The sequence below is a fragment of the Tachypleus tridentatus genome, chromosome 1 (assembly GCF_004210375.1).
Source record: "Tachypleus tridentatus isolate NWPU-2018 chromosome 1, ASM421037v1, whole genome shotgun sequence".
In the NCBI taxonomy this organism is placed as follows: Eukaryota; Metazoa; Arthropoda; class Merostomata; order Xiphosura; family Limulidae; genus Tachypleus; species Tachypleus tridentatus.
This window is the reverse complement of record NC_134825.1, coordinates 183,955,776-183,983,696: the sequence shown is the minus strand read 5'-3', so window position 1 is coordinate 183,983,696 and position 27,921 is coordinate 183,955,776. Positions and strand designations below refer to the sequence as shown.

At 34.1% G+C, this 27,921-nt stretch overlaps 1 protein-coding gene across 3 annotated transcripts; it reads right to left on the bottom strand.

The window, feature by feature from the left end:
• Positions 1 to 157: 157 nt before the first annotated feature.
• On the bottom strand, positions 158 to 27,551 carry LOC143232051 (uncharacterized). Of its 3 annotated transcripts, none has more exons than XM_076467071.1 (7): positions 27,433 to 27,551; positions 19,257 to 19,407; positions 11,784 to 11,850; positions 10,797 to 11,124; positions 5,231 to 5,985; positions 3,196 to 3,323; positions 158 to 2,433 (listed from the first exon to the last, which is right to left on the bottom strand). In XM_076467071.1, the coding sequence occupies exons 1-7, from the start codon at positions 27,488 to 27,490 to the stop codon at positions 2,121 to 2,123; spliced, it is 1,800 nt and encodes a 599-aa protein (XP_076323186.1). In that variant the 5' UTR covers positions 27,491 to 27,551; the 3' UTR covers positions 158 to 2,120. The 3 variants fall into 3 exon arrangements, with proteins under 3 accessions (XP_076323186.1, XP_076323194.1, XP_076323203.1); XM_076467079.1 differs by having other exon boundaries at positions 10,980 to 11,124; XM_076467088.1 differs by having other exon boundaries at positions 159 to 2,433; positions 11,058 to 11,124.
• Positions 27,552 to 27,921: the final 370 nt, after the last annotated feature.

The window sequence follows — 27,921 nt, the reverse complement described above, 5'->3', positions numbered from 1 at the left end:
ACATTACTTTTTGTATGTCTAAAGACTACTGTTATTAATATAATAGTTACATTGTTTCTGTGCTATTAGTACAGTACAAATATTGCAGGATACTTTTGTAACTGTTTGAAAATTAAGTCTTCATGCACTACATTCACAAATATATTTTTCTCCCTTTAACAGTTTATTAAGCAGTAGCTTAATCATATAACATCTCATATCTTATTTAAACATATAGTCCATCTTATGAATCATTTTCAATCAAATGACAGACAAAATTACAAAACACGTGGAACTTCTTGGATAAAGTATGGAGAAAACATACAGGTTTTGTTGCTACAGACCATTTATATATATATATATATGAACTTTTTATCTCAATTTTGAGAAAATGTTTCAAATGAATAAGACTGATTTTTAATTAATGTCCTTGAAAATATAAAAATTCACAAACATGAAAATAAATGTTACTTTGTGAAAAAAACTAACGAATTTCTTATAAAGAATATCCTTGACAAACTATCTTGGTAAAACAAGAACCAACTAAAACATTAATTTGCTCCCAACCAATACTATTATCTTTGAAGGTTTTGAAAAACCAATGAAAATACCTGAAACCCACTCCTTGTAAATATAAAACGATCAAAAACTGAAAAACGCAAGAATAAGATGTTTAAAAAAACATCTGAATTTTATTAAATTTAAACTCAATATGACAATACCAACATTCTCAAACCATTACAAACAAGCTGAATATGTTACTACATTACATCACTGTGTCTGGGAACTATATGTTCAAAGTAAATTTCAATCATGTGCCACAAATTGCATGAATTTGAAATGATAAAGACAGGGTAACTTCCACTATATATTTCCCTTACTCTACCCAAGGAGTAATTCTCTTATTATATGACAAACTTTGGCCCAAGTCAACTAGAACCACACAAGTTATAAATGACAAAAAATCTTTAAGGTTAGAATGCCTGAACTGTCCATATCAGAATCATATTTTACCAAGTGAATGCCTTATTCCAATATGGATATACAAAACAGAAGCTGTACCAATTTTTGGTAATTATGTAGTTTACCGTACCATTGTTTATCGTACCATTTCTTTCTATTCATCTGGAGCAATCTACCATAACCACCTCTTAACTATTGTATAAACTTAAGTTAAAAACAAGCCCAACATATATCCTAATATCTCTTCAGTAATTAGATAGTTCTATCCCTAACTAACAATATTTTATATTCATTTATAAGAACATATAGACATTCTGTTTACGTAACTGGTTAACAAAAAGCAGTTTTAAAATGTGAGAATTAGAAAACTTTAGTTTTTAGTTCCAGCTGAGTGAAATAATTAAAACATCACTCTTAAGTTAGCTTATAATGTAACGTATCCTAATAATAAGGTGTAGTAACCTGTATATCAATTTATGTTGTCAGTGTTTTTCTGTAATGATACAAAGCTCCAAGTCTTTAGAAACAAAAATCGGTGTTAGTAAACCATGTGTATTAGTTTCACTACAATACAGATCTGTTCAAGAAAGTGTTAATAGTTCTATTATATTTAAAATACAGAGCAATAAGCCTGTAAAAACAAAAACCAGTCATATTAAGTTGTTTATATGTTAGTTGCACTGCAGTATGTACTGTTTGGGAAAAGAAGTGTTATTAGTTTAATTAAACTTCAAAGTTACAGAAACAGTGGCATGAAAGTGAAGCCTGGATTACAACACGAGATACAAATAATTTCTCTAGATTGTACATAATACAGTTTCAGACATAGTTATGAAATACTTCTATCAGATATTTTTCTATTAACTGGAAACCAATATTTGAACAAATATGTTTATCACAACAGATCACATAATACTTGGATTGAGACAACATGAGCATTTGCTAAGGATTATAACACTGAGTAGTACATTCTAATACCAAATATAATATTTTCAACATAAAAAAATTATATTTTTATCACTAAGCCAGAAGTTTTAAAACATAACAAACTTTCCATCTCACTGGTGTTTTCTTCCAAGGAAATAGTTTGTCTCCGAAACAGCAACAACAAATCTCAATAAGTTTTTATAACATCTCTATTGAACTTTATTATTGGCTGCTCTTACTATGTCTGTACTCTATTCATTCTGTGCTTGTGCACTGGTTGGCTTAGATACATTTTCAGTTTCAGACATAGTTTCATCACCAACTTCAGATAAAGTTTCATGGCTAGCTTCAGACATAGTTTCCTGGCCAATTTCAGACATGGTCTCACGGCCAGATTCGGACATAGTTTCATGGCCAGATTCGGACATGGTTTCATGACCAGTGTCAGACATGGCTTCCTGTCCAGTTTCTGCTGAAGTATTTTGTGATGTTCTAGATAGTGCAAGCAGCTTAAAATGTTGATTACAGTAAATCTTCCCTCCACTTGTAGAGTAATTTTCTAATCTTTAGAATAAGAAAGCACATGAAAGAATGATGACCATTTATAAAACTGTTAGAAACATCTTACATTATTTATGCCTTAAACTGGGATGAAAATCAATGGGTTAGATAGATCTTAGAGTTATCTTTAATAAAACCATTTAATGTAGCAACAATATATGAACTTATTTTAGAAAATTATTCTTCTATGAGAACAATAAAAAAGCAACAGTGAAAGAAAGTTTATCTCACTGTTTAATTTTATATTAAGTAAGAAGATATTGCATACAATGAATTAATGTTTGACTTCACTGAATACCAGCTAACACAGCCGTTGTGTTGATTTAGGTAATATTAGGTGCTAGTTCAAGATTAGTGCAAGCAATACTTAAAAACAAGTCCAGTTGTCTCTGTTACATTAGTTTCCAAATTCATTATTTTTCAGTTTTCATAGGAGAATTTACTTTAAAAAATAAAAACTAAGAAAATACACAGCGGTCATAAAAACCTGCATTGTTTTCAGAGTCACTATTATTTTTTCAGAAAGGCTTAACGTCAAATTTAATGTATCCAGTTGACACAATAATTAGTAGTTTGTACTGTAGTATAATAAAATTACTTTTATAATTCTATTCACTCTAAAATAATTTATGGCAATAGAAGTTTTGGAGTAAGCTTCATTAAAACTTAACCTAGGACTACAGATATACATAAAGCTTCTAATAATTAGTAAGAGTTACTTGCTAATTAATTCAAACATAAATATTCAGCACAGAATTCACGTACCTTAAAGCACTGTTACAATGAGCACAACGAAAGCAGTTCTGATGAACTATTAATCCTCCTAACTCTATCTTCTCCACTGGATACAATCGTCTCTGGCAGATATCACAGGATTCTCCAGTACCTGAACCCTGAAATTAAAATTCACATCATTTTGTTCCTATGGTTAGTTAAAACAGAAGAATAAGGAACTTATTCAAAGGAATTGTTAAATTTCCAGAAGTGCAATACCAATGAAATAATTATCTAATAGTGTGAATGAAAGATAGTACACTGAAACAATGTTGAATCAATGAAAGATAGTACACTGAAACAATGTTGAACCCTACTGTATGACCCTTCATGGTTGTAATGTAGGTGCAGGTCATATTGATGGATGAATTTACAGGTTCAACATATTCAAGACAAAATTCCATAGTCCAGTTTCAATCAAACAAAGGCATGATAAACCTTCAGCGTGTCACATCTATCTGCTCTCCAAGAAGGATATGTGAACCTGATGATGACCGAAGAAGGTCGAAACGTTGTTCTCTCCTCTATATGGAACTTTCTCTACCCATACCAGCCGTTTTTACATACATAGATATCTAATTGTCTTGTACATTTCACATGAAGCTGTTTAATGTGTATAATAAAAATTAGCTTGTAACTCAAGAGAAGTCCTAAGAAGTTTGTTCCAGCCAACACACGATGAACAGCACAACCCAGGTGGAACTCCAGATCATGGTGTACATGCCATTAGATGTAAAATACATGGCACAGGTTTTAGGTGCTGATAACATAAAACTCTTTGCTGTGGTCCACCTCTACAAGCAAGTTAGGGCAATTTAAAGTTGCTTCTCTATAGATTTCCTGTTGATCATCAAATATTAGATTTAAAGTGATCAACACAGAGGTTGTTTGTAACAGTAAGAGATCAGGGATGGCACTGATCATAATTCTGGAAAGTGTGAAACTCAAGACACACTTCTGTGAAATTCCAAGTTTCTGTGTGAAGGTTCAAGACAATAACAAACACACCAAAACTTTGGAACAATCTGCCATTTCAAAAGGTACAGATACAAATTGGTAAATGGCCATTTAGTCCATGGAAATGCAGATCTCATAAATGCCTGAATCACCATATAGTATCATAAACCTTCTCAAAACAAAAGACCATCAAAACGAGATGGTTCTTCTTGGAAAAGGCTTCCCTAACCAAAATTTCAAGTTGAATAAGGTGGTTCATGGTGGTTCACTGGCAATGGAAACCACACTGTATGGATAAAAGAAAGTTAATTCAAGGAAGATGAATATTAACAATTTCTTCTAAAAATCCTACAAAGACAAGTAGTCAAAGCAACAGATTGATAATTAGAAGGAATCTTGGGATCCTTCCTAGGCTTAGGAAAAGGGGGAGACAATAGCTTTATAGAGTACAAATCCTTCTCCTTCCAAATCCAGTTAAAATTTCTCATAATAACAAGAGTGGCAGGAGAAACATGGTGCAGCATCTCCTTATGAGTATCACCAGGTTCAACAGATATAATATCAGATTGATGTAAAGGAACTGTAAGTTTCACTAGCATAAACGGTCTGTTATAGTAGCAAAGACTACTGGCCCCAGAAGAGAGTGGTGACCTTTAGATCTATCACATGGTGACCAAGAGGGTAGAAGAAAATATGGGAGTACTGAAGGGGTGAAAAATTACTCCCCATGGATGTCAGCAATATCTTGCAAATCAGCAAATTTCTAACCCATGGGATGGAATCATATTTTCCATTGATCTTTTGGCATCTTGAAGGTTAAAACAAATAAAGACCTATATCTTCTGAAGTTTACACAGTTTCTGTGAAGCACTCAGCTCAGTTAGTTTATAGTGATATCCTAGATATATTTTACAGAAATCACTGAATTATATTCCATAAAAAAAAGCCATAAAAAATAATTTCTGACCAATAGCAAGCATATTAAATGTACAAAAATATTTAATATAATTTGTCAAAAACAAATAATAAATTCTGAACCAAACAACAATATGGAAAATTAAGTACTCACTACAAATTTCTTTGTTGTGGGTTTTGGTTTCTCTTTTGCCTTTATGTTTTCTTCCTGAATAGCTTCAAATTTGGCCCTCAAGTTTTTAGCCATATCTGTTTCTGGTATGAATTCATCTTCATTTTTAGTTTTATCTTGTTCAAAGCTGGGTTGCCAATGCTCAAACTTAGAACGAAGGTTCTTTGCTTTATCAGTATCCCACACCAGATTATCTTCATTTTTATAACTGCAGCGAACAACAGTGGAACGTTGTCTCGCCTCTGATGAATGTTTGCATTCTCTGTCACCATCTGATTCTGGTGGTGGAGTAATAGATCTGACTGGTTTAGGACCAGCTGGGGCTTCACTACCATTAGGTTGGTTCTCTAACTGTTTGAACTTGTTAAGCATCTTCTTGGTTGTGTCAGTAACAATAACTTCATGAACGGCATCGGATGATCGTACAATATTCGAGTCTTTTCCGAGTGAATCTTCTATGGTTTCATCTGGAGAAATGAACTGGAATTGTTTTCTTTCTTTTGATTCCTCTCTGTAGTTTTCAAAGAACTGGAATCTTTGTGATAACTGGGCAGGATCAATTTCAATTTTATCTTTAATGCCTGGATCACTACATTTGACGACTGCACTGCTGGTACGAGTAGAGGATGCTACTTCCCAAGTACGCTTGTGATCAGAAGGTGACTTCACTGGTGAAGATGAGCTGGAATTTGCTGCATCAATTTGCCTGAACAATGATCTAGCTCCAGCTGCTGTACCTACAAATCAAATCAATATTATCCTAAAACATTTTCAGTGTTAATACACAAAAGTTATATTTTGTTTTATTAAAGTTTTCGTAGAAGATATCCTGACAATGTAATACAGAGTTTAACAGTATTCTCAAACTCTGACTGAGTTAAAATAAAACAATCTTTGTTAAGAAAAGGTTTGAATTTTCTATCTTATTTTGAAGAAATTCTGATCTAGACAAGATATTGTAATATTATGTACGTGAAAACAATACTTTTATCATTCTCAGTGAAACAAGAGCAGCTAAGAAAAATAGGTAAGTTATCTTACTTATTAAGTATACTAATTAAGAAGTGATATAACTGAAAATCTTAATGCATTTCCCAGGAGCTAAGGAGTGTATTAACACTTCAATTTGTTCAATATTAAAAAAGGTGGTTTTGAGCCTATGTTTTAGAGACAACTTTAAGACAGAATTTCTTTTGTTAACTGATATGTTTTTAAAGTGAAACACAGCATCCTCAAGTCTTTATGCTATCTAGTACTAAGGTCTACCTGCTGGAAATAAACACAGTATATATCAATAAAGAAACATTCTCAGCATCATTAATTAAACATCTCTCAACCTTTTATGGTTCTGCTATCAGTGTTTTATGTTTAACTTTCAGTTGACGTATGAATTATTTCATCTGTGATTCGGTTAGAAGGTTGAAGCATCATTGTAGTCAGCAGTGGGATGAGTAGACAGGAATACTATGAAAACAGCTACAGGCATAATATTACACATGGCTTGCTACACAAAATCTACCAAGGTGGTTCTAAATAGTTCCTGAATACCTCTGTGTGTCATTTGGAGAATTCCATGTTTCTTGTTCTTGGCCATTAAGTTAATGATGCACTAATGAATTTCAGTAAACATGCCACTTTAAATCACTTTTTGCAGCCTCAAAGATTAAAGAATGTAGGAAATCCTTTCTTTTCAGCCAGTAAAAATGTCCAAAGAATTTTTGTTAAAATTAAGAAAAAACGAATTGGATATTTTTTTAAACAAAAATGTCCTCCACTAGCTCATGACGGGCCTGCTAACTACTAATTTGAATGCTGAAGTCATACATGGTAAAGAAACAAAAGTGATTACAATAATCACACAAATACATGTTAAAATTTGGAAACAGCAATTAAAGAAAATAAAAAAAGTGTATGCAAGTCCTAGACAATGTAAAAATATATGGATAATGAAGATGAACAAAAGTCTAGTATAACGAATACTGAGATTTCATTGAAATTTCTTCACGTTATGAAAATTACACTATGTGTCAACATAACCCTGAAAAATGTACAAGAAACACCACACAGTAACAATAAAATAAATAAATGATTATAAGTAACTAAACTAAGGGTCAAACTGGACAAAGTTCCATCTAATACTACTATTTGAAAATATGCTACATATATGTTACAATACTTGTTTGTCAAAGGTAAACCTTTGGTTACACAAAAGTAATAAAAAGAGGTGTGATACACTGATAAGAGCTGCCACACAGCTCTAACATTATGAGGTTGTTCTTGATGGGAGTGGATAGAAATAGTCTCCAAGTACTGCAACTCTTGAGGTAAAGATTCTTACAAACCTCAGGGTGAATATTTTGCCTCCCCTTCCCCCCTGAAGGAAAGTAATTATCTAACCACACACTAAATATACATAGCAACTAAATATATATAGAAGCTAGGTTTAAAAATATATCAATTCAGCCAGCTCCTGAGAAAAATAATTAGCCCTCGAATCAGTTGCCTTACATTATATATCGACAGCTTCTGTTGGTCCCAAAAGAAGCACAAAAAAATGGGAAACTGCTGAATAAGTCCCTTATTATTCATGAAGTAAAATAATAGATTATTAACATAACATCATATAAATAAGTTAATAAATGTTGTATTTTATTTCAGTGTTAAAATTTTCTGTATTCGTAATTTTCACATAAACTAAAGTCACAGACCAGATATTTAATTAAATATTATTTGTAAATTGGTAGCTGTCTAATGACACATGTCCGTTAAACAGCGTGCAGCCTCTACCCACGTCACTGGTAACCCTAAGTGAAAATTCACAGTGATATAACTAGACACAGTAGATACAAGATCCAAAGGAGGTTTTTAACAGTATAATGTGTGTGACTAGCATGTGAGATAAGATCAGTAATGTACAAGGTTGATGTCCTCTATCAGAACACACACCTTGATGTGTGTGACTAGCATGTGAGATCAGTAATGAACAAGGTTGATGTCCTCTATCAGAACACACACTTTGATGTGTGTGACTAGCATGTGAGATCAGTAATGTACAAGGTTGATGTCCTCTATCAGAACACACACCTTGATGTGTGTGACTAGCATGTGAGATAAGATCAGTAATGTACAAGGTTGATGTCCTCTATCGGAACATACACCTCGATGTGTGTGACTAGCATGTGAGATAAGATCAGTAATGTACAAGGTTGATGTCCTCTATCAGAACACACACCTTGATGTGTGTGACTAGCATGTGAGATCAGTAATGTACAAGGTTGATGTCCTCTATCAGAACACACACCTTGATGTGTGTGACTAGCATGTGAGATCAGTAATGTACAAGGTTGATGTCCTCTATCGGAACATACACCTCGATGTGTGTGACTAGCATGTGAGATAAGATCAGTAATGTACAAGGTTGATGTCCTCTATCAGAACACACACCTTGATGTGTGTGACTAGCATGTGAGATCAGTAATGTACAAGGTTGATGTCCTCTATCGGAACATACACCTCGATGGGTGTGACTAGCATGTGAGATCAGTAATGTACAAGGTTGATGTTCTCTATCAGAACACACACCTTGATGTGTGTGACAAGCATGTGAGATAAGATCAGTAATGTACAAGGTTGATGTCCTCTATCAGAACACACACAACTTGATGTGTGTGACTAGCATGTGAGATAAGATCAGTAATGTACAAGGTTGATGTCCTCTATCAGAACACACAACTTGATGTGTGTGACTAGCATGTGAGATAAGATCAGTAATGTACAAGGTTGATGTCCTCTATCAGAACACACACAACTTGATGTGTGTGACTAGCATGTGAGATAAGATCAGTAATGTACAAGGTTGATGTCCTCTATCAGAACACACACAACTTGATGTGTGTGACTAGCATGTGAGATAAGATCAGTAATGTACAAGGTTGATGTCCACTATCAGAACACACAACTTGATGTGTGTGACTAGCATGTGAGATAAGATCAGTAATGTACAAGGTTGATGTCCTCTATCAGAACACACACCTTGATGTGTGTGACTAGCATGTGAGATAAGATCAGTAATGTACAAGGTTGATGTCCTCTATGATAACACACACCTCGATGTGTGTGACTAGCATGTGAGATAAGATCAGTAATGTACAAGGTTGATGTCCTCTATCAGAACACACACCTTGATGTGTGTGACTAGCATGTGAGATAAGATCAGTAATGTACAAGGTTGATGTCCTCTATCAGAACACACACCTTGATGTGTGTGACTAGCATGTGAGATAAGATCAGTAATGTACAAGGTTGATGTCCTCTATCAGAACACACACCTTGATGTGTGTGACTAGCATGTGAGATAAGATCAGTAATGTACAAGGTTGATGTTCTCTATCAGAACACACACCTTGATGTGTGTGACTAGCATGTGAGATCAGTAATGTACAAGGTTGATGTCCTCTATCAGAACACACACAACTTGATGTGTGTGACTAGCATGTGAGATAAGATCAGTAATGTACAAGGTTGATGTCCTCTATCAGAACACACAACTTGATGTGTGTGACTAGCATGTGAGATAAGATCAGTAATGTACAAGGTTGATGTCCTCTATCAGAACACACACCTTGATGTGTGTGACTAGCATGTGAGATAAGATCAGTAATGTACAAGGTTGATGTCCTCTATGATAAAACACACCTTGATGTGTGTGACTAGCATGTGAGATAAGATCAGTAATGTACAAGGTTGATGTCCTCTATGATAACACACACCTTGATGTGTGTGACTAGCATGTGAGATAAGATCAGTAATGTACAAGGTTGATGTCCTCTATGATAACACACACCTTGATGTGTGTGACTAGCATGTGAGATAAGATCAGTAATGTACAAGGTTGATGTCCTCTATCAGAACACACACCTTGATGTGTGTGACTAGCATGTGAGATAAGATCAGTAATGTACAAGGTTGATGTCCTCTATCAGAACACACAACTTGATGTGTGTGACTAGCATGTGAGATCAGTAATGTACAAGGTTGATGTCCTCTATGATAACACACACCTTGATGTGTGTGACTAGCATGTGAGATAAGATCAGTAATGTACAAGGTTGATGTCCTCTATCAGAACACACACCTTGATGTGTGTGACTAGCATGTGAGATAAGATCAGTAATGTACAAGGTTGATGTCCTCTATCAGAACACACAACTTGATGTGTGTGACTAGCATGTGAGATAAGATCAGTAATGTACAAGGTTGATGTCCTCTATCAGAACACACACCTTGATGTGTGTGACTAGCATGTGAGATAAGATCAGTAATGTACAAGGTTGATGTCCTCTATCAGAACACACAACTTGATGTTTGTGACTAGCATGTGAGATAAACATAGGAGTGTGTATAACCTACTTATTTAAAGAAAACTGAAATTAGGAGTTTGTATAACCTACCAGATTAGAAACAACTGACCCTGATATTTGTGTATAACCTAATTAATTAAAGAGCACTGAATCCAGGGTATTTATAAACATGTGCTACATCTACATACTTGTTTCACTGAAGACATTAAGATCTTCTTCCTTTTGTCTGCGAGTTTTTTCTTGTTTTTCCAAATAAAATTCACTTTCAAGTTCCCCTTTCTCAAACTTTTCCTTGATGCTAATGGTTTTTACATCACTCACTATATCAATTAACTCAGTTTTTGATGTCAAGTTATTCTTGGTTTCCTTACATGCACGTTCATATACTGCACGCTTGGACTCTGCTTCCCTTAGTTTCAACTGGTCATCTTTTGTACCCTCACCCTTACCTTCGTCCTTTCCAATATTCTCACTTTCCCACTCAGACTTCAAATGAGACGTTTCCTCAGATTTTGCCTGGATAAATAAATACATCAATTACTCTAAAAATTAAAATTGTAACTAAATAAATAGGACTGAATGTTTTTTGCATTTTGAATAATTAACTCTGATATACATAGAACTAAACTGAAAAAGCTAGTGTAATTGTACTAATTACACTAATTCACATATTACTACATATTAAGTACATACATATATTGCCCCAAATTTTCAAAGTGTTTCCATTTTTACAAAATACCCTTTCCTTTTTCTAAATCCATTCCTTGCTGTTCACATGTTCACTTAATGTAATTTAGTAGAGCTAATATTCTTGGGACAGTATTTTGATTAAATATGTATTATCTCCATACATTAAAGCTATTTTACTTACAGTAATTATACTTTCAACCAAATATAACAAATACTGTCAAATGAAGTTACTTTTATCCACATAACTTTGTTATTCTTTCTTAATGAAAGTGATTTTAAGATAATCTAACATGGCCATTAGGTTTAGTTCTCCAGTTTTATACACCTAACAGTCACACAGTTTGAAATATGAAACATTTATGGCTCATGTTATACAAAAAAGGTGAAACAGCTTCAAGCTATATCAACCCCATGAGATAATCTTTATGTATTAGAAACAGCTCAATGAAGAACATTACCTGTTCTTGCATACTTTTCTTACTTACTTCTGGAGTACTGTCACTTCTAGAATCTAATTTTTCTTCTTCTCCAGCAGAAATAACGGATGGATCCCTAAGAGAAATGTTCAGCTAACTGAAGGTTAAACAGATTCCTGAATTTATAAGAATTGTCACTGCATTATGTTGTTTTAATCAGTAACCCCAGGTAAATATATATGTATTAAGATATCAACAAATACAAAAGGAGAAATCTGATGAAAGACAGAAATCATGTTAGACATCACAAAACTTCATATATTCTTTTGTAATTATAAATTTATTGAGTTCCCTTTTAACATTACCTGCTCCTCTGAACTGTAATGTACAAATAGGAAACATAATTATTGGTTTGAAATAACATCAGTATGTTAAAACGTTATCACCGTTTTCCATAAAACTAACCAACCTCCAAACAATTTTTAGTCCTAGCAATAATGTTAGTTGGCAAATTGTAATATGTGCTCTACCATTAAAGTGTTTCTATAGTTTAATGCATCAAGACACACGTGGACCTGTTCACGTTACTTTGAATGCAGAAGGATAATAGATTTTTAACTTCAATTATTTCCTGGGAGATATGAAACCTTAGGGTAAATTATGAAGAAAATTCCATAATGAACTTATTAAATGATAAAACTTCTTGTCTTAGGGAAGTATTACATACACTTTCCACCTGACACTACATTAAGTTTACACCTACTGCAGATATGACCTTCTTTCTTCAAATTTAAATCACCCTAGAACAAACAGTTCAAGATATTTGCATTTTGAATAAGGGTTTTTCTATACAATTGTCCTGTAGTTTTTACATTATAAAACATTTTCAAACTGAAAACTTGATTTGTAGAAGGGAACTCAGGAGAAATATAAATTAGATGTGTCATATTTTAGAAATCTGTGTTCTGAAAATGTATATTCTACAAAACACATGAGCCTCAGTTTCAAAGTAGATCATGTTTACGTTTCTGTACCAACATATTACATAAAGTTTATTAGCCAGTATACTGTGTCTCAGTTTCTGTGCTAACATTGTTCATCTAGTTTATCAGTCAGTAAACTGTGTTTCAGTTTCTGTACCAACATTTTACATCATGTTTATCAGTAAATATCCAGTGTTTTAGTTTCTGTACCACATTTTACATCATGTTTATCAGTAAATATCCAGTGTTTTAGTTTCTGTACCACATTTTACATCATGTTTATCAGTAAATATCCAGTGTTTTAGTTTCTGTACCACATTTTACATCATGTTTATCAGTAAATATCCAGTGTTTTAGTTTCTGTACCACATTTTACATCATGTTTATCAGTAAATATCCAGTGTTTTAGTTCTGTACCACATTTTACATCATGTTTATCAGTAAATATCCAGTGTTTTAGTTTCTGTACCAACATTTTACATCTAGTTTATAAGTAAATATACTGTGTTTCAGTTTCTGTACCAAAATTGTTTATCTAGTTTATCAGCCAGTAGAATGTGTTTCAGTTTCTGTACCAACATTTTACATCTACTTTATCAGCCAGTAGAATGTGTTTCAGTTTCTGTACCAACATTTTACATCTACTTTATCAGCCAGTAGAATGTGTTTCAGTTTGTGTGTCAACATTTTACATCTATTTTATCAGCCAGTAGAATGTGTTTCAGTTTGTGTGTCAACATTTTACATCTATTTTATCAGCCAGTAGATTGTGTTTCAGTTTGTGTGTCAACATTTTACATCTATTTTATCAGCCAGTAGAATGTGTTTCAGTTTCTGTACCAACATTTTACATCTACTTTATCAGCCAGTAGAATGTGTTTCAGTTTGTGTGTCAACATTTTACATCTATTTTATCAGCCAGTAGAATGTGTTTCAGTTTCTGTACCAACATTTTACATCTACTTTATCAGCCAGTAGAATGTGTTTCAGTTTGTGTGTCAACATTTTACATCTATTTTATCAGCCAGTAGAATGTGTTTCAGTTTGTGTGTCAACATTTTACATCTATTTTATCAGCCAGTAGATTGTGTTTCAGTTTGTGTGTCAACATTTTACATCTATTTTATCAGCCAGTAGATTGTGTTTCAGTTTGTGTGTCAACATTTTACATCTATTTTATCAGCCAGTAGAATGTGTTTCAGTTTCTGTACCAACATTTTACATCTACTTTATCAGCCAGTAGATTGTGTTTCAGTTTGTGTACCAACATTTTACATCTACTTTATCAGCCAGTAGATTGTGTTTCAGTTTGTGTGTTAACATTTTACATCTATTTTATCAGCCAGTAGAATGTGTTTCAGTTTGTGTGTCAACATTTTACATCTATTTTATCAGCCAGTAGATTGTGTTTCAGTTTGTGTGTCAACATTTTACATCTATTTTATCAGCCAGTAGAATGTGTTTCAGTTTCTGTACCAACATTTTACATCTACTTTATCAGCCAGTAGATTGTGTTTCAGTTTGTGTACCAACATTTTACATCTACTTTATCAGCCAGTAGATTGTGTTTCAGTTTGTGTGTTAACATTTTACATCTATTTTATCAGACAGTAGAATGTGTTTCAGTTTGTGTGTCAACATTTTACATCTATTTTATCAGACAGTAGAATGTGTTTCAGTTTCTGTACCAACATTTTACAACAAGTTTATCAGCCAGTATATTGTGTTTCAGTTTGTGTGTCAACATTTTACATCTACTTTATCAGCCAGTAGATTGTGTTTCAGTTTCTGTACCAACATTTTACAACAAGTTTATCAGCCAGTATATTGTGTTTCAGTTTGTGTGTCAACATTTTACATCTATTTTATCAGCCAGTAGATTGTGTTTCAGTTTGTGTGTCAACATTTTACATCTACTTTATCAGCCAGTAGATTGTGTTTCAGTTTGTGTGTCAACATTTTACATCTATTTTATCAGACAGTAGAATGTGTTTCAGTTTGTGTGTCAACATTTTACATCTATTTTATCAGACAGTAGATTGTGTTTCAGTTTGTGTGTCAACATTTTACATCTATTTTATCAGACAGTAGAATGTGTTTCAGTTTGTGTGTCAACATTTTACATCTACTTTATCAGACAGTAGATTGTGTTTCAGTTTGTGTGTCAACATTTTACATCTATTTTATCAGACAGTAGAATGTGTTTCAGTTTGTGTGTCAACATTTTACATCTATTTTATCAGACAGTAGATTGTGTTTCAGTTTGTGTGTCAACATTTTACATCTATTTTATCAGACAGTAGAATGTGTTTCAGTTTGTGTGTCAACATTTTACATCTATTTTATCAGACAGTAGAATGTGTTTCAGTTTCTGTACCAACATTTTACATCTACTTTATCAGCCAGTAGAATGTGTTTCAGTTTCTGTACCAACATTTTACAACAAGTTTATCAGTGAGTAGAATGTGTTTCAGTTTCTGTACCAACATTTTACAACAAGTTTATCAGTCTGTGTTTTAGTTTCTGAACTAAAATTTTACATCTAGTTTATCAATCAGTTAACTTGGTATCAGTTTCTCTACCAACATGGTTCAAGTTTATAAATTGGTTGGTTTGGTGTTTTATGACACTAGGCCTATCTGCACCAAACATCTCATAAATAAAATGTTAAAAGAAAATTTAGTAAAATTCATAAAAGGAAATTAAGATAAAACAAAACAAAGTTTTAAATTAAAATAAAGCAAAACAAAGTTTTAAATTAAAATAAAACAAAACAAAGTTTTAAATTAAAATAAAACAAAACAAAGTTTTAAATTAAGATAAAACAAAACAAAGTTTAAAAAAAAAACAAATAAATATAATAAAACTACTGTTTATATCTAATCTACAACGTTAAGAGAAAAACTACAGTAATTCAAGTTGTAAAGGACTTTCTGTAATGTAACTGTAATTATCATAACTCACCAGGAAGACTAACAGGTAAGTACAAAAACCAAAGTCAGTCACCTGAAGTTGGCCTTTCCAGTCCTGGTTTCGAGTTATTTGACATTATGGCCATTTTTAAAAAAGGAAAATAAGAAAAAAATGTTTTAAAAGACTTGAAGCAAAATTATAATAATAACTCTCCAGGATGACTAATGGGTAGTTCAAACAGCAGCGTTTGTCACCTGACGCTGGCCTTTCCAGTCTTGGTTTCGAGTTATTTAATGTTACGGCCAGTTTCTAATTTCAAATCAAACTAGAGAGACTGTGATTCTTAAAAGGGAACCACAATAAAAAAGGTGTAATGTATAAATTAAAAAACTTAAATGGCATTAAAAAGATTAATGGCCTTTAAAAAACTAAAACCATTATCAAGGTGGGTAGTGTTACTATCACCAATAACACTGTCTCATGTTGTGGACAAACCCTGGGACAGAACATGTTTAAACTGGTGCCGTCATTAAGAGTCATAACTCACTGGTGCATCAGTTCCAGATAAAAGGAAACAATGAGTTAAAAACTGTGACCAATGTGTAGTCTATTTAGAACAACTTCCTCTTTCTGATCCTTACAGAAGCAAGACGACCAAAGTCCAATATAGAGGTTTATTTGGAAAAGCTTGTTTTCACATTGCTCACTCCAAGTTTACTGCCAACTGGCACAGAGCCAAGCCTTGAATACAGGACCATAGTCCATGTATGGAACAGGCACAGCAGTGATAGTGCCAGAGCAGATAGGTTTAGCTGTGGTGTCGGCAAGCTAGTTCTCGCAAATACCAACGTGGCCTGGTATCCAGAAAAACTGGATAGAAGTAGATGCTAAGGAGAAATGGGCCAGTCAGTTTTGAACATCGGCAAGAACAGGTTGTGAACCAATGTGAAGGGATTCCAGGGCCAGTAGTGAACAAAGCGAGTCAGTATAAATAGTGCAGTTTGAATACTGCTTAGCTTCTATGTAATCCAGGGAAAGAGAAATGGCGTGCAGTTCAGCAGTAAACACAGAGGTTTTAGAGGGGATTCTGCACAAAACAACCAAACCACAACAAACCATGGCAGAATCCACACAGTCACCTGATTTCGAACCATCTGTATAAATAAAAATGGAAGGATAATTCAAAAGATGTTCAGCAAATAGCAGACAGTATTTCCAATCAGTAGTGTCTACTTTTCTCAGATGACTTGATGATAGGTCACAACTGAGGGCTGTAAGAAGCCATAGTGGAATGGGCTGACTAGTGGATACAGCAATATTATCCAAGGACAGACCCAATTCATCCAAATGTGACTGAATACGAAGGCCAAAAAGAGCAATAGTAGACCGTCTGTTCTGAAAAAGTATGGCCCACCAAGGAAGGAAAATACAATTCCACGTGGGATACTTTAGTGAGGAACAAAGTTTCAAAGCATAGAGTAAAAATAGTTGCAAACGGCAGAGGTACAAAGAAGGTTCATGAGACTATGTATAAGCTCTGAACTGGGGAAGTGTGGGAAGCCTCAGTGCAGAGTTGAAGTCCTTGATGATGAATGTGGTCCAGCATCTTTAAGGCCGATGGTCTGGCAGAGCCATAGGCCAGTGATCTATAGTTGAGTTTCGATCGAATAAGAGCACGATATATCTTTAGCATAGAATGTCAATCCACTCCCAAAGTGGTGTAAGAGAGGACACGAAGGATGTTCAGTGCTCTTGTACATTTGACCTGTAGCTGCTTGATGTGTGGTATAAAGGTCAGCTTATGGTCAAAGATAAACCCCAAGAACTTTGTCTCAGGGACCACAGGCAGCACAACTTTGCCAATACAGAGTTCAGGATCAGGGTGAATACCCTGTTGGAAGCAAAAGTGCATGCAAACGAATTTAGAGAGAGAGAAGTTAAAGCCATTTGCTGTGATCCACTTCAGTAAATGATTGAGAGCAGTCTGTAGCTGCTGCTCAATGTACCTCATATTCAACGACTGACATGAGATGTGAAAGTCGTCGACATAGAGCCCATTTGCAACAGTGAGAGGAAGTTGTTCAGTGATGGCATTAATTTTTGTACTGAAAAGTGTAACACTCAGAAAACAGCCCTGAGGGATTCAAAGTTCCTGTAGAAAAGAATGGGAAAGTGTCGAACCCACACGAACTTGGAATCTCTTGTCCATGAAAAAAATTTTAATAAAAATGGGCAAATGGCCATGTAACCCATATATTTGGAGGTCTCGCAAAATGCCATACTTCCATGTTGTGTCATAAGCCTTCTAAATGTTAAAGAATGTTGAAACAAGATGTTGTCATTTAAGAAAGGCTTCTCTGACTGGTGTTTCGAGTCGAATCAGGTGGTTCATGGTGAAGCTGTCATCAGAACTCACACTGGGTGGATGGGAGGAGGTTGTTTGATTCGAGGAACGAAACAAGGACAGTTTGTAGTTGCCGCTCAATATATCTCATGTTCAACAACTGACAAGAGATGTGAAAGTCGTCAACATAGAGCCCGTTTTCAACAGTGAGAGGGAGTTGTTCAGTGATGGCATTTATCTTTGTACTGAAAAGTGTGACACTCAAAACACAGCCCTGAGGGACCCCAAGTTCCTGTACAAAATAACGGGAAAGTGTCAAATCCACACGAACATGGAATCTCTTGTCCTTTAAAAAATTTTAATAAACATGGGTAAATGACCACATAACCCATATATATGGAGGTCTCACAAAATACCATACCTCCATGTTGTGTCGTAAGCCTTCTCAATGTCAAAGAATATTGAAACAAGATGTTGTTGTTTGAGAAAGGCTTCTCTGAATGATGTTTCAAGTCGAATTAGATGGTCCATGGTGGAATGCTGTCGTTGGAACCCACACTGGGTGGGCGAGAGGAGGTTGTTTGATACGAGGAACCAAACAAGATGAGCATTAATCATCCTCTCTAAAGTCTTACAGAGACAGCTCGTCAAAGCAACTGGACAGTAGTTTAAAAGAATCTTGGGATTCTTCCCAGGCTTAAAGAAAGGTAAGACAATAGCCTGGTGCCAGGCATCAGGAAAAACATTCTCCTGCCAGATCCGGTTAAAAACAATCAGAACAATAGCAAGAAAAGCAGGAGAAAGATGACACAGCATGTCACAGTGTGCATCATCAGGTCCAACCGATGTTATCAGACAGATGAAGAGCCAGTTTTAGATCCACCAGTGTAAAGGGACAATTATAGTCATAAACACAATCACCTCAAACGGAAAGAGGTGATCGCTCTGCCCAACTCGTGATGGCTAAGAAAGTGGAAGAAGAAGCAGAAGTGCTAGATACCCGGCAAATTTCACCTAGAGTATTGGCAATGCTCTGGGTATCATCTACTTCCTGGCCATCAGAGAGCAAGATGGATTATATGTTATACAATGTTTATTTAACTTATACCTTCACTGTTACCCTGTTGTTGTTGTTAAGATGGCCACATAGAACATCAAACTGATGAAGACAATAGCATAAACTGATATTAATATTATATCATTATTATATGTTTATTTGCCTTGAAGTAATATGACGTTTCTTTGCTTTAACAACACAAGGATGGGAAAACAAGTTTAAATTATCAAATATTTTAATCTTACCTTTCTTCATGTGAAACAACACTCTCTACACTATGAAAGGAGTATTCATCTGCTGAAGATGAGAAATGAGTCTCTTCCTCCAGGAAATCATGAGATTTTGAATTACTCGAATCTGGCATCGGTGCTAAGTCTTCACTGACGTTAGTGTCAGCTGTTAAAAAACATTTGGTGTATTCTTTTGAAACTGTCACAGGTAAACTCAGATTACAAATAATGAATTAAATAATGTTAATTTGGACTCAAGAGGATTTTGATTAGATTTGATATATATTTATGTTTTAATTATCAATTAAACATTAACTCTGTTACACATGTGAAGATGTAATTTGCAGTTTAAAGACAACACAACTCAATCACTTCACTGATAAATCATTTCCACTAGTCAATAAACTAAATAAACATTACTGTTTGTGACCTGAAACAAAAGAGCTTGGACAGTTTATCTTTAAGCTCTTACTTTGGTATGATGTATCTAGGGTACTTCCTTCTTCAAACCACCTCCCATTACTTAACAGATGATTTTTAAGGTTTTATTAAAATGAAGATTTCACTTTGAAGAAAGGAAAATATAAACTGATTTGTTACAGAACTTAACACAGTTTTACATTTTGGGGTTAAAACCTTTAAAGTGGTCTGTTATTAATTTAACTGTGGTAAAATAATAATTTCTAATATACAACTATGTTCTCTATAACTTAGTTTGAATAAAGACACATCAACAGTCTTACCAAAAATCATACTATTAAGAAATTAAATTGGTACTTCATTTATATGACACTGACAGTTAAAAACATCCCAAAAATACACATACTTAAATGCTTTTATTCAACATGCTTGTTCACCCTTAACATTCTAATGGTGTATCTTAAACCATGATAGATTTATTGAGATCAAACGACAGTTTCCAGGATCAATTTTAAAAATAAATAAGAAAAATATTCCTGAAATAAACAATTCAAATCAATGAAGATTAGAGAATACTGTAAGAAACTGTAACAGTGCTTTAATAACTTTGTAATAACATATGGTAACAATTACCATCTAATAGTGAAGACTAGAGGGCAATCACTAACTAATATATAAACAGAACATTTAACAAAAACATGCTTAACTGTCTTAGCTAGGTCTTGCTAACAGAAGGAGAGAGAGCATAACCAATTTTTGTATGGTAGATAAATTCACATGTTCCATAGCCATCCATATCTGATCATGTTGTATGACTGTCACAATAGCATGTGGTTTGGACAAAGGAAGAGGGAAAACAACATGGGTGAAATGACATCTAAAACCTTCAATCAAAGCTGAATCTATGTGGAAATGAGGGTTCGGTTCTCAACAATTAAACGAAGACCTTTTCTTGAAGAATAAACATTTGTTAATATAAAACAAGTTACTCCATCAATTCTCAACCTACACTCTAGAATTTTCTGCACAGGGTAAATATTGTGAAAATCCTTAAACTTCTTTCAAACAAGCAAGATAAAAAATGTCTCCAACAAAGTTTTTATCCATCTTTGTGTCTTCAACTGAGCATTAGTGTTTCAAAGCAGCCTAATATAAATACTGGTATACTTCATTAAGCCTTAGGATATAAACCACAAGATGGTTTCATGTTCCATTCTGTGAATCAAAGAAAAGGTAGAGCATAAGGCTGTCTAAGAGAATAGACAACTCACACAGTTCTGCAAGAACAGAACCAACATGTCTACCATAAGAAGTTGAAGAGCAAAAGAAATGGCATCATCCTTCATGTGTAAGAATATTCCATTTAATATAATGACCTCTAGTGGAAGAAGAAGAAAAAATGAAAAAGGTGGAGGAGTTAGAAACAACAAACTTTCACACATACACACACACAAATCACTATCAACAGCCAAGAAATGCCTAGAACTTTTACAACTAGTGATAACAGAATGATTGAAAAGACTCAACTACCCAATTACTTGTTCCAGTCGAGAATGATATCCATCATTAAGTAGAACAAGATCATATTCATTGATTGAAGTTTCAAGAACCTGACCAAGATTCTACAATCAATGATGGAGATTACAAATCAAATATTACACTAGTGTCAACATCTTGTACAAGTCAAGACAGTTACTTATGGCAAATAATATCACATGAAAAAAATAGAGTTCTGAGAAGTTAACCAAATTCCATAAAAAAAAAAAAACAGTTATATAAGAGCCCCTCTGTGTCAGAAAGATGTCCAAGTTTTGTATCAAGAGTTCTTAAACTCTCAGTACTTACTTTAAGATGGACAATAATATAGAAAAATTGACACCACCCTATAACTCACGTTCGTCACAAGTATCCAAAAAACATTGTATAAGTGTTTTTCTTTTTATTATATACTAAATTTTTAATAACCAACCAGCCATCTTTAAAATACATTTTTACTTCAAGGGGGTTTCTCAACATCATGAAAAGAAAACGTCAATGAGTAGGATTGTTTACTTCCTGAGTTTCAACAAAAATTGAATCCCTCGTAGGATTCTGATCATCAAAGACGTACTTTAGTCAGATGACAAAATTCAGAAAGGTCAGAGACAGGGATTTACTGAACAGCTTTTACAGATGTCTGACATAATAAAGCTTATTGCAACAAACGTATCAGTTAGAAAGATTGTTTTTATACAGACAAACAAAAATTCAAATTTCTAGCTTTTATCATAATGTTACTTTGGAACAAAGTAGTAATATAATTTTCCAACCCGAGGAGTACGTTTATAGTTTTCAGGGCATATTTATAGTTAGATTAGTAAATTTGAAAAAAACAACAACAAACTATTCCAAACTTAAAACAAAATATTGTAGAATTACTATTTAATTATCGAAAGAATTTTTAAAAAGCAGATCGCTTGGTTGGTTGTTTAAAGTTAAGCACAAAGTTACACAATGGGCTCTCTGTGTCCTGCCCACTACAGGTATCGAAACCCGATTTCTAGCGTTGTACGTCCGTAGACATGCCGCTGTGCTAGTGAGGGGCAGCAGATAGCAAAATTAAAATGAAAAAGAAAATCCTAAAGTTAGGCCTAACTTAAACCCGAGCCTTCAAAATCACTACCACATAATTAAAATATTTTATAAAAATAAATAACGTGTGACAGAATAAAAAACGTGTGTTGTTAGTTTTAAAAATAAAGTTCTATATCTAATTATACTTTGCATAAGATATTAGTATCAGGCTCATATTCTTTCAAATTAAATCGTTATTTAGCTCTATCAGTATCGTATATTATTTTTTCTCATAAACAAAAAATATCAATACATCCGTTATATCATTGGTTGAGAGATGTCATAAGATTTATAGCTTAAGAAAGTTCTAACCAATCAACAAAATATTACAATATTACGCATGTCCTGATCACATTTTGCCAGCATAGGCTTATAACGCCATGGCAAAGTACGTTAATAGTAATAAGCTATGCTATAAGCTGTAACATTTCGAAAGGAGGTTCATATATTTTTTTTGTAATTTCCAGAGAGAAGAAGAAACCAAAGGAGAAATGTTACTGACTTGTAAAAATGTTATTTGTAGTAAAGAACTTACTAAACACTCGTTTTTGAAGTGAGCTGTCAAAGCCTAGATAAGTGTGCTTCGTCCTAGCTAAGTTATAATTCAAGTGTACTATTAGTATTTACCGGCATTATAGGAAGTAGAATTTTAAAGTATAAATTTGCTTTAATATTATTTTTTAAATATCACTTTTATACGAAGATTACTTATATTTTCATGTTCACTCATTCTTATATAATATATTTCTCACAACGACAGACCTTATTATATTTGTACTACTATTAGGCCTAAAGTAACGGCCTAATATACGGGGTTTGAAGTTAAAAGTCATGGTTCATCTACTACAGTCTACACAATGAATTAATTAATCGAAGTATTATCCATAAACATATACATGACCTCAACAGAGAAAATTTCAGTGTTTTATTTCCTCGTAGATCAAAAAACTGGTTAGTTCATTGTCGAATTATAAGAATGGCTTTTTAGTGCATAGCGTTATGTCTGCGCCAAAAACCGGGTTTCTATACCTGTGATGGACACATTACAGATAGCCCATTATATAGCTTTATGTTTAACTTCAAATTTTATCTAGGAATAAAAAAGTATCATTATAATACCTGATAGTCCATATCTCATTCTAAGACTTAGGACTAAACGCTTGTTTTATTTAAATAATTTAATTTTGGACTTACTCGCAACTCACTGGCTAAATATTCAATAAAAGCTGGCACAAAAAGTTTCTACGGGCAATATAGTTTAGAGGCGTTTTCTCCCAACAAGTTTCGTATGAAATTAATACCAACAACACTGTTAGTATTGATTCAAATGGAACCTCTACTCTAGTCACCTTTAGTAACAATTCCCATTGATTCAATAAATATTACAATAACAACACCATTGCATCTGAATCTTTCAAGAACTTCGAAGTTCGTAATTCAACTAGTTACCACCAGAGGGACAACTGTGTGTGTGTTTTTATAGCAAAGCCACATCGGCTATCTGCTGAGACCACCGAAGGGAATCGAACACCTGATTTTAACGTTGTAAATCTGTAGGGACAATTGAATCTTGACATTTCTTTAATCGCATTCATGCTAAAATCGACAATATAAAATAAAAAAATATATGCACAAGGTCCAATTTTTCCAAAAATGAGTAAATTACTCTATTTCTCCTGAAAAACCTCCAAGGACACTGTCATCAAACCATCCAACAAAGATGGTGCTGTTTTTGTCTAATATAAAAACCTCTACATTCAAGCCAACAAACAACTAAATAATGCCAACTTCTACAAATTACAACCTCTATCCTATTTTCAGAACTTTATCATAAACAGTATCGAAACACCTATAAAATCTAATTACCTTCACCGTTCTGCCAAAATCTTGTACTTTAATAATCCAGAACTGCCCTCTTCTACATGTTACCACAAAAATATCAAACGCCTGTTGATACTTCACAACTGCCATCTTCTACATGTTACCACAAATATATCAAACGCCTGTTGATACTTCACAACTGCCATCTTCTACATGTTACCACAAAAATATCAAACGCCTGTTGATACTCTACAACTGCCATCTTCTACATGTTACCACAAATATATCAAACTCCTGTTGATACTCCACAACTGCCATCTTCTACATGTTACCACAAAACTATCAAACGCCTGTTGATACTCCACAACTGCCATCTTCAACATGTTACCACAAAACTATCAAACGCCTGTTGATACTCCACAACTGCCATCTTCTACATGTTACCACAAATATATCAAACGCCTGTTGATACTTCACAACTGCCATCTTCTACATGTTACCACAAAAATATCAAACGCCTGTTGATACTCCACAACTGCCATCTTCTACATGTTACCACAAAAATATCAAACGCCTGTTGATACTCCACAACTGCCATCTTCTACATGTTACCACAAAAATATCAAACGCCTGTTCATACTTCAGAACTGCCATCTTCTACATGTTACCACAAAAATATTAAACGCCTGTTGGCCAGGGCACCTAGTGGTCTTTATCTGTAACTACCTTACTGGACTGATATCCACTTAATATTCAAAGATTAAAATTCGAGGTATTTTTCAACATTCAGTTAACACACTCCATATATACGATAAAGACTGTATTAATTTTTTTTGGCCCAGCACGGCATGGTGGGTTAAGGCGTTCGGCTCGTAATCTGAGGGTAGCGAGTTCGAATCTCCGTCACACCAAACATGCTCGCCCTTTCAGCCGTGGGGCGTTATAATGTGACGGTCAATCCCACTATTCGTTGGTAAAAGAGTAGCCCTAGAGTTGGCCGTGGGTGGTGATGTCTTACAGTGCTGAATTATGGACGACTAGCGCAGATAACCATCGTGTAGCTTTGCGCGAAATTCAAAAACAAAACACTGTATGTTTAATAGGCAAAGTATTTTGACTGAAAGAACTTTCTCGGTATGTGGTTTGTCACTAGAGTAAAGGCAGATAAACAGAATTTGTTAAGCCTCATCAAAGACGTTATCAGGATAGTTTTGTCGTTGAAGAATATAATAGATGTGTTAATGCTCTAAACCTGGAGCCAACGTTGGCAGAGCTTAGACATATCAAACGTAGAAACTGTCCTTTAAGAATAGTGTGTTTGGAAGGGAAAAGTGTTTAAACAGGGATGTCTATAAGCAGTTTATAATGTACTCTCAGTGCCGGATTATCGTAGTAGCAAAAGCAGCACATGCTGCGGGCCCCGCATTTTCAAGGGCCCGCGCTGAATGCTTTCAAGCTATCAAAATGGGTTGGCCATCCCCAAATTCTATGTTGATAAAAATGGATTGTTCGTTTCGTTTATGCACTTCAAGCATGCTTCTCATATTGGCACCAAACAAAACCTTCTTGAGTTAGTTTTACCGTTTGATAATTGACAATTCTTTGAAATCTTGTTTTCCAACTGTAGAAATTGCCTTGTGCATTTAATTGTCACTCATGGTTACCAACTGCTGTGGAGAACGCTCACTTTCAAAACTGAACTAAGGAGCACCATTGGTTAAACCAGATTGAACAATCTCATTCTAATGACCAATAAGCATGAACTTCTGGGTGAAATAGATATTTCCAGTATGATCAACAAATTTGCTCAAGCTAAATCTAGAAAATATAACTTTTAAATTGTAGTTTTATTACTTTTGTCCTTTGATACTAATACCTACATGTAATACTATTACTGAAATGTCAGACATATTTGTGGTATTATCTGGCTGTATAGCAAATGAAAAAAATAAAATTATTTTACTATGTAAGTTAAAATCTATGTTTTAATATTTGTTTTTTGTTTTTTAATTCAAGGCCCCATTATAACATATGCTACAGGCCCCGCATTAGCTTAATTCGGTCTTGTGTGCTCTAGTAATGTGTTAGTGAGCTATAAAAAGTTGACATTCTGTCTAGGTTTTCAGAAGCTAAACAATGGATGGTAAGTTTCAACATAGTGAAGGAAAACCTTGATTTCTTTGTGTGCAGTTGAAAGATCCAGAACGGTCAATTGAAGTGTGATGTCTCTTTTGGGAGGCGAATATTGCTTCTTTGGTCGAGATATTTAAGTAAACGTTCCATCGATTATAGAGACTGTAAGGGAGATGTAATCAATTGATGGGCAGTTGAACTTTAGAAAAGAACAAGAATTGTTGAACGAAAATTGTTTCGAAAGCATTTGATTTGAAACAGAAACCTTCCAGAAAGCAACTGTTTATAACAAGTGTAAATACAACTTGACATAACTTAGCAAACTGTCTGACTTAGTGAACATTCTGTCAGTATTAATGAACTGAAAATAAATATTAATTGTTGTTATTATATCACCACGTTTCAGTATTAAACTCGTTAAAGATCAACCCGTCCTTCCATTTCAAAGACAGATTCGAGAGGTAAAAACTAAACTCAAGATAGATTGAAATTCGTAGCCAACATTAACTAAACAACATTTTTATTTAAAAATAAATTGTGAATTTAAATATGTAGTTTACGTCTCTAATATTTCAAAACGAAAAGAAATATAGTTTAACACAGGAAAATATACGTTGTAGCTACTTTTATGTTCTAAGTTCCACTATGGGCTGTCTTCGTTTTGTCAAACTCAAGGCTCAGGCTTCGAATAATAGTGCCCCCCCCCCGCTAGTATAATGGTTAATCTACGGATTTACAACTCAGATTTGACTCAGAAGATAGCCTGATGTGGTTTTGCTATAAGAAAAACACAAACACTCGAATAATAGCATTTTACGTCTACACTGAGCCATCTATACGTTTTTAAACCTCCACACAGTTTCAATAACTTCATACTTTGTTATCGGAAACTTATTTCAAACCACAAAGTATTGTTTAAGATCACTTCAAGAGTTATATTCTGACTGAGAAATATCTTAGAAAATAATCAATTAACGTGCCAGGACTGTGAATCAGAATGTTCCTGGTTCGCAACCAATTACCGAAAAGCTTCGCTCTGCACTTTCGAGTTATGGGTGTGGTATAAGAATGACTGTATATTCCAACTATTCGTACAGACAAGAACAGCCCAAGGGATAGCGGTGGCTACTTTCTCTCTAATATCTGAAGATTTTTGGTTGTTTTTGGTAAATGTTAACCCTAATTTGGTGATGAGTAAACTCACTTTCTGGTGCCTCTTCGTTAGCTACAACAGCTCCTTTGGAAACGACGGGTGTCTCCATATTTCTTGTAAGGCACAGGTTTATTCTACAAATTGTACATACACCTCCAACTTCCACAATATTATCTAGACGTGTGAGGTCAAGCTGCTCCAAAACACACGTTATAAATCAACAGACACATAAAACTTACAATTCAATACGCCTAAACTGGTTGAACCGGCTCAAAGGGTAGGTATAACAAAGAAAACTAGGGCACACAACCGTTCGCTAATTTAATAAATTACTTTATTAACTTCTTGTGCAATTTATACTTTAAGTTTCCATGTGTAACTGATGTCATGTATAAACTTTAACTTTCTGTTATTTCTAACTTTAACTTTCTGTTATTTCTAACTTTAACTTTCTGTTATTTCTAACTTTAACTTTGTTATTTCTAACTTTAACTTTCTGTTATTTCTAACTTTAACTTTCTGTTATTTCTAACTTTAACT

Excerpts from the sequence above, each read along its gene's own strand:
- LOC143232051 (XM_076467071.1), bottom strand. The coding sequence starts at position 27,490 with ATGGAGACACCCGTCGTTTCCAAAGGAGCTGTTGTAGCTAACGAAGAG. Across the intron at positions 19,408-27,432 it reads TAACGAAGAGGCACCAGAAA|CTGACACTAACGTCAGTGAA; the intron begins GTGAGTTTACTC and ends GTTTTTTAACAG. Across the intron at positions 5,986-10,796 it reads TAATGTCTTCAGTGAAACAA|GTACAGCAGCTGGAGCTAGA; the intron begins GTATGTAGATGT and ends TTTGATTTGTAG.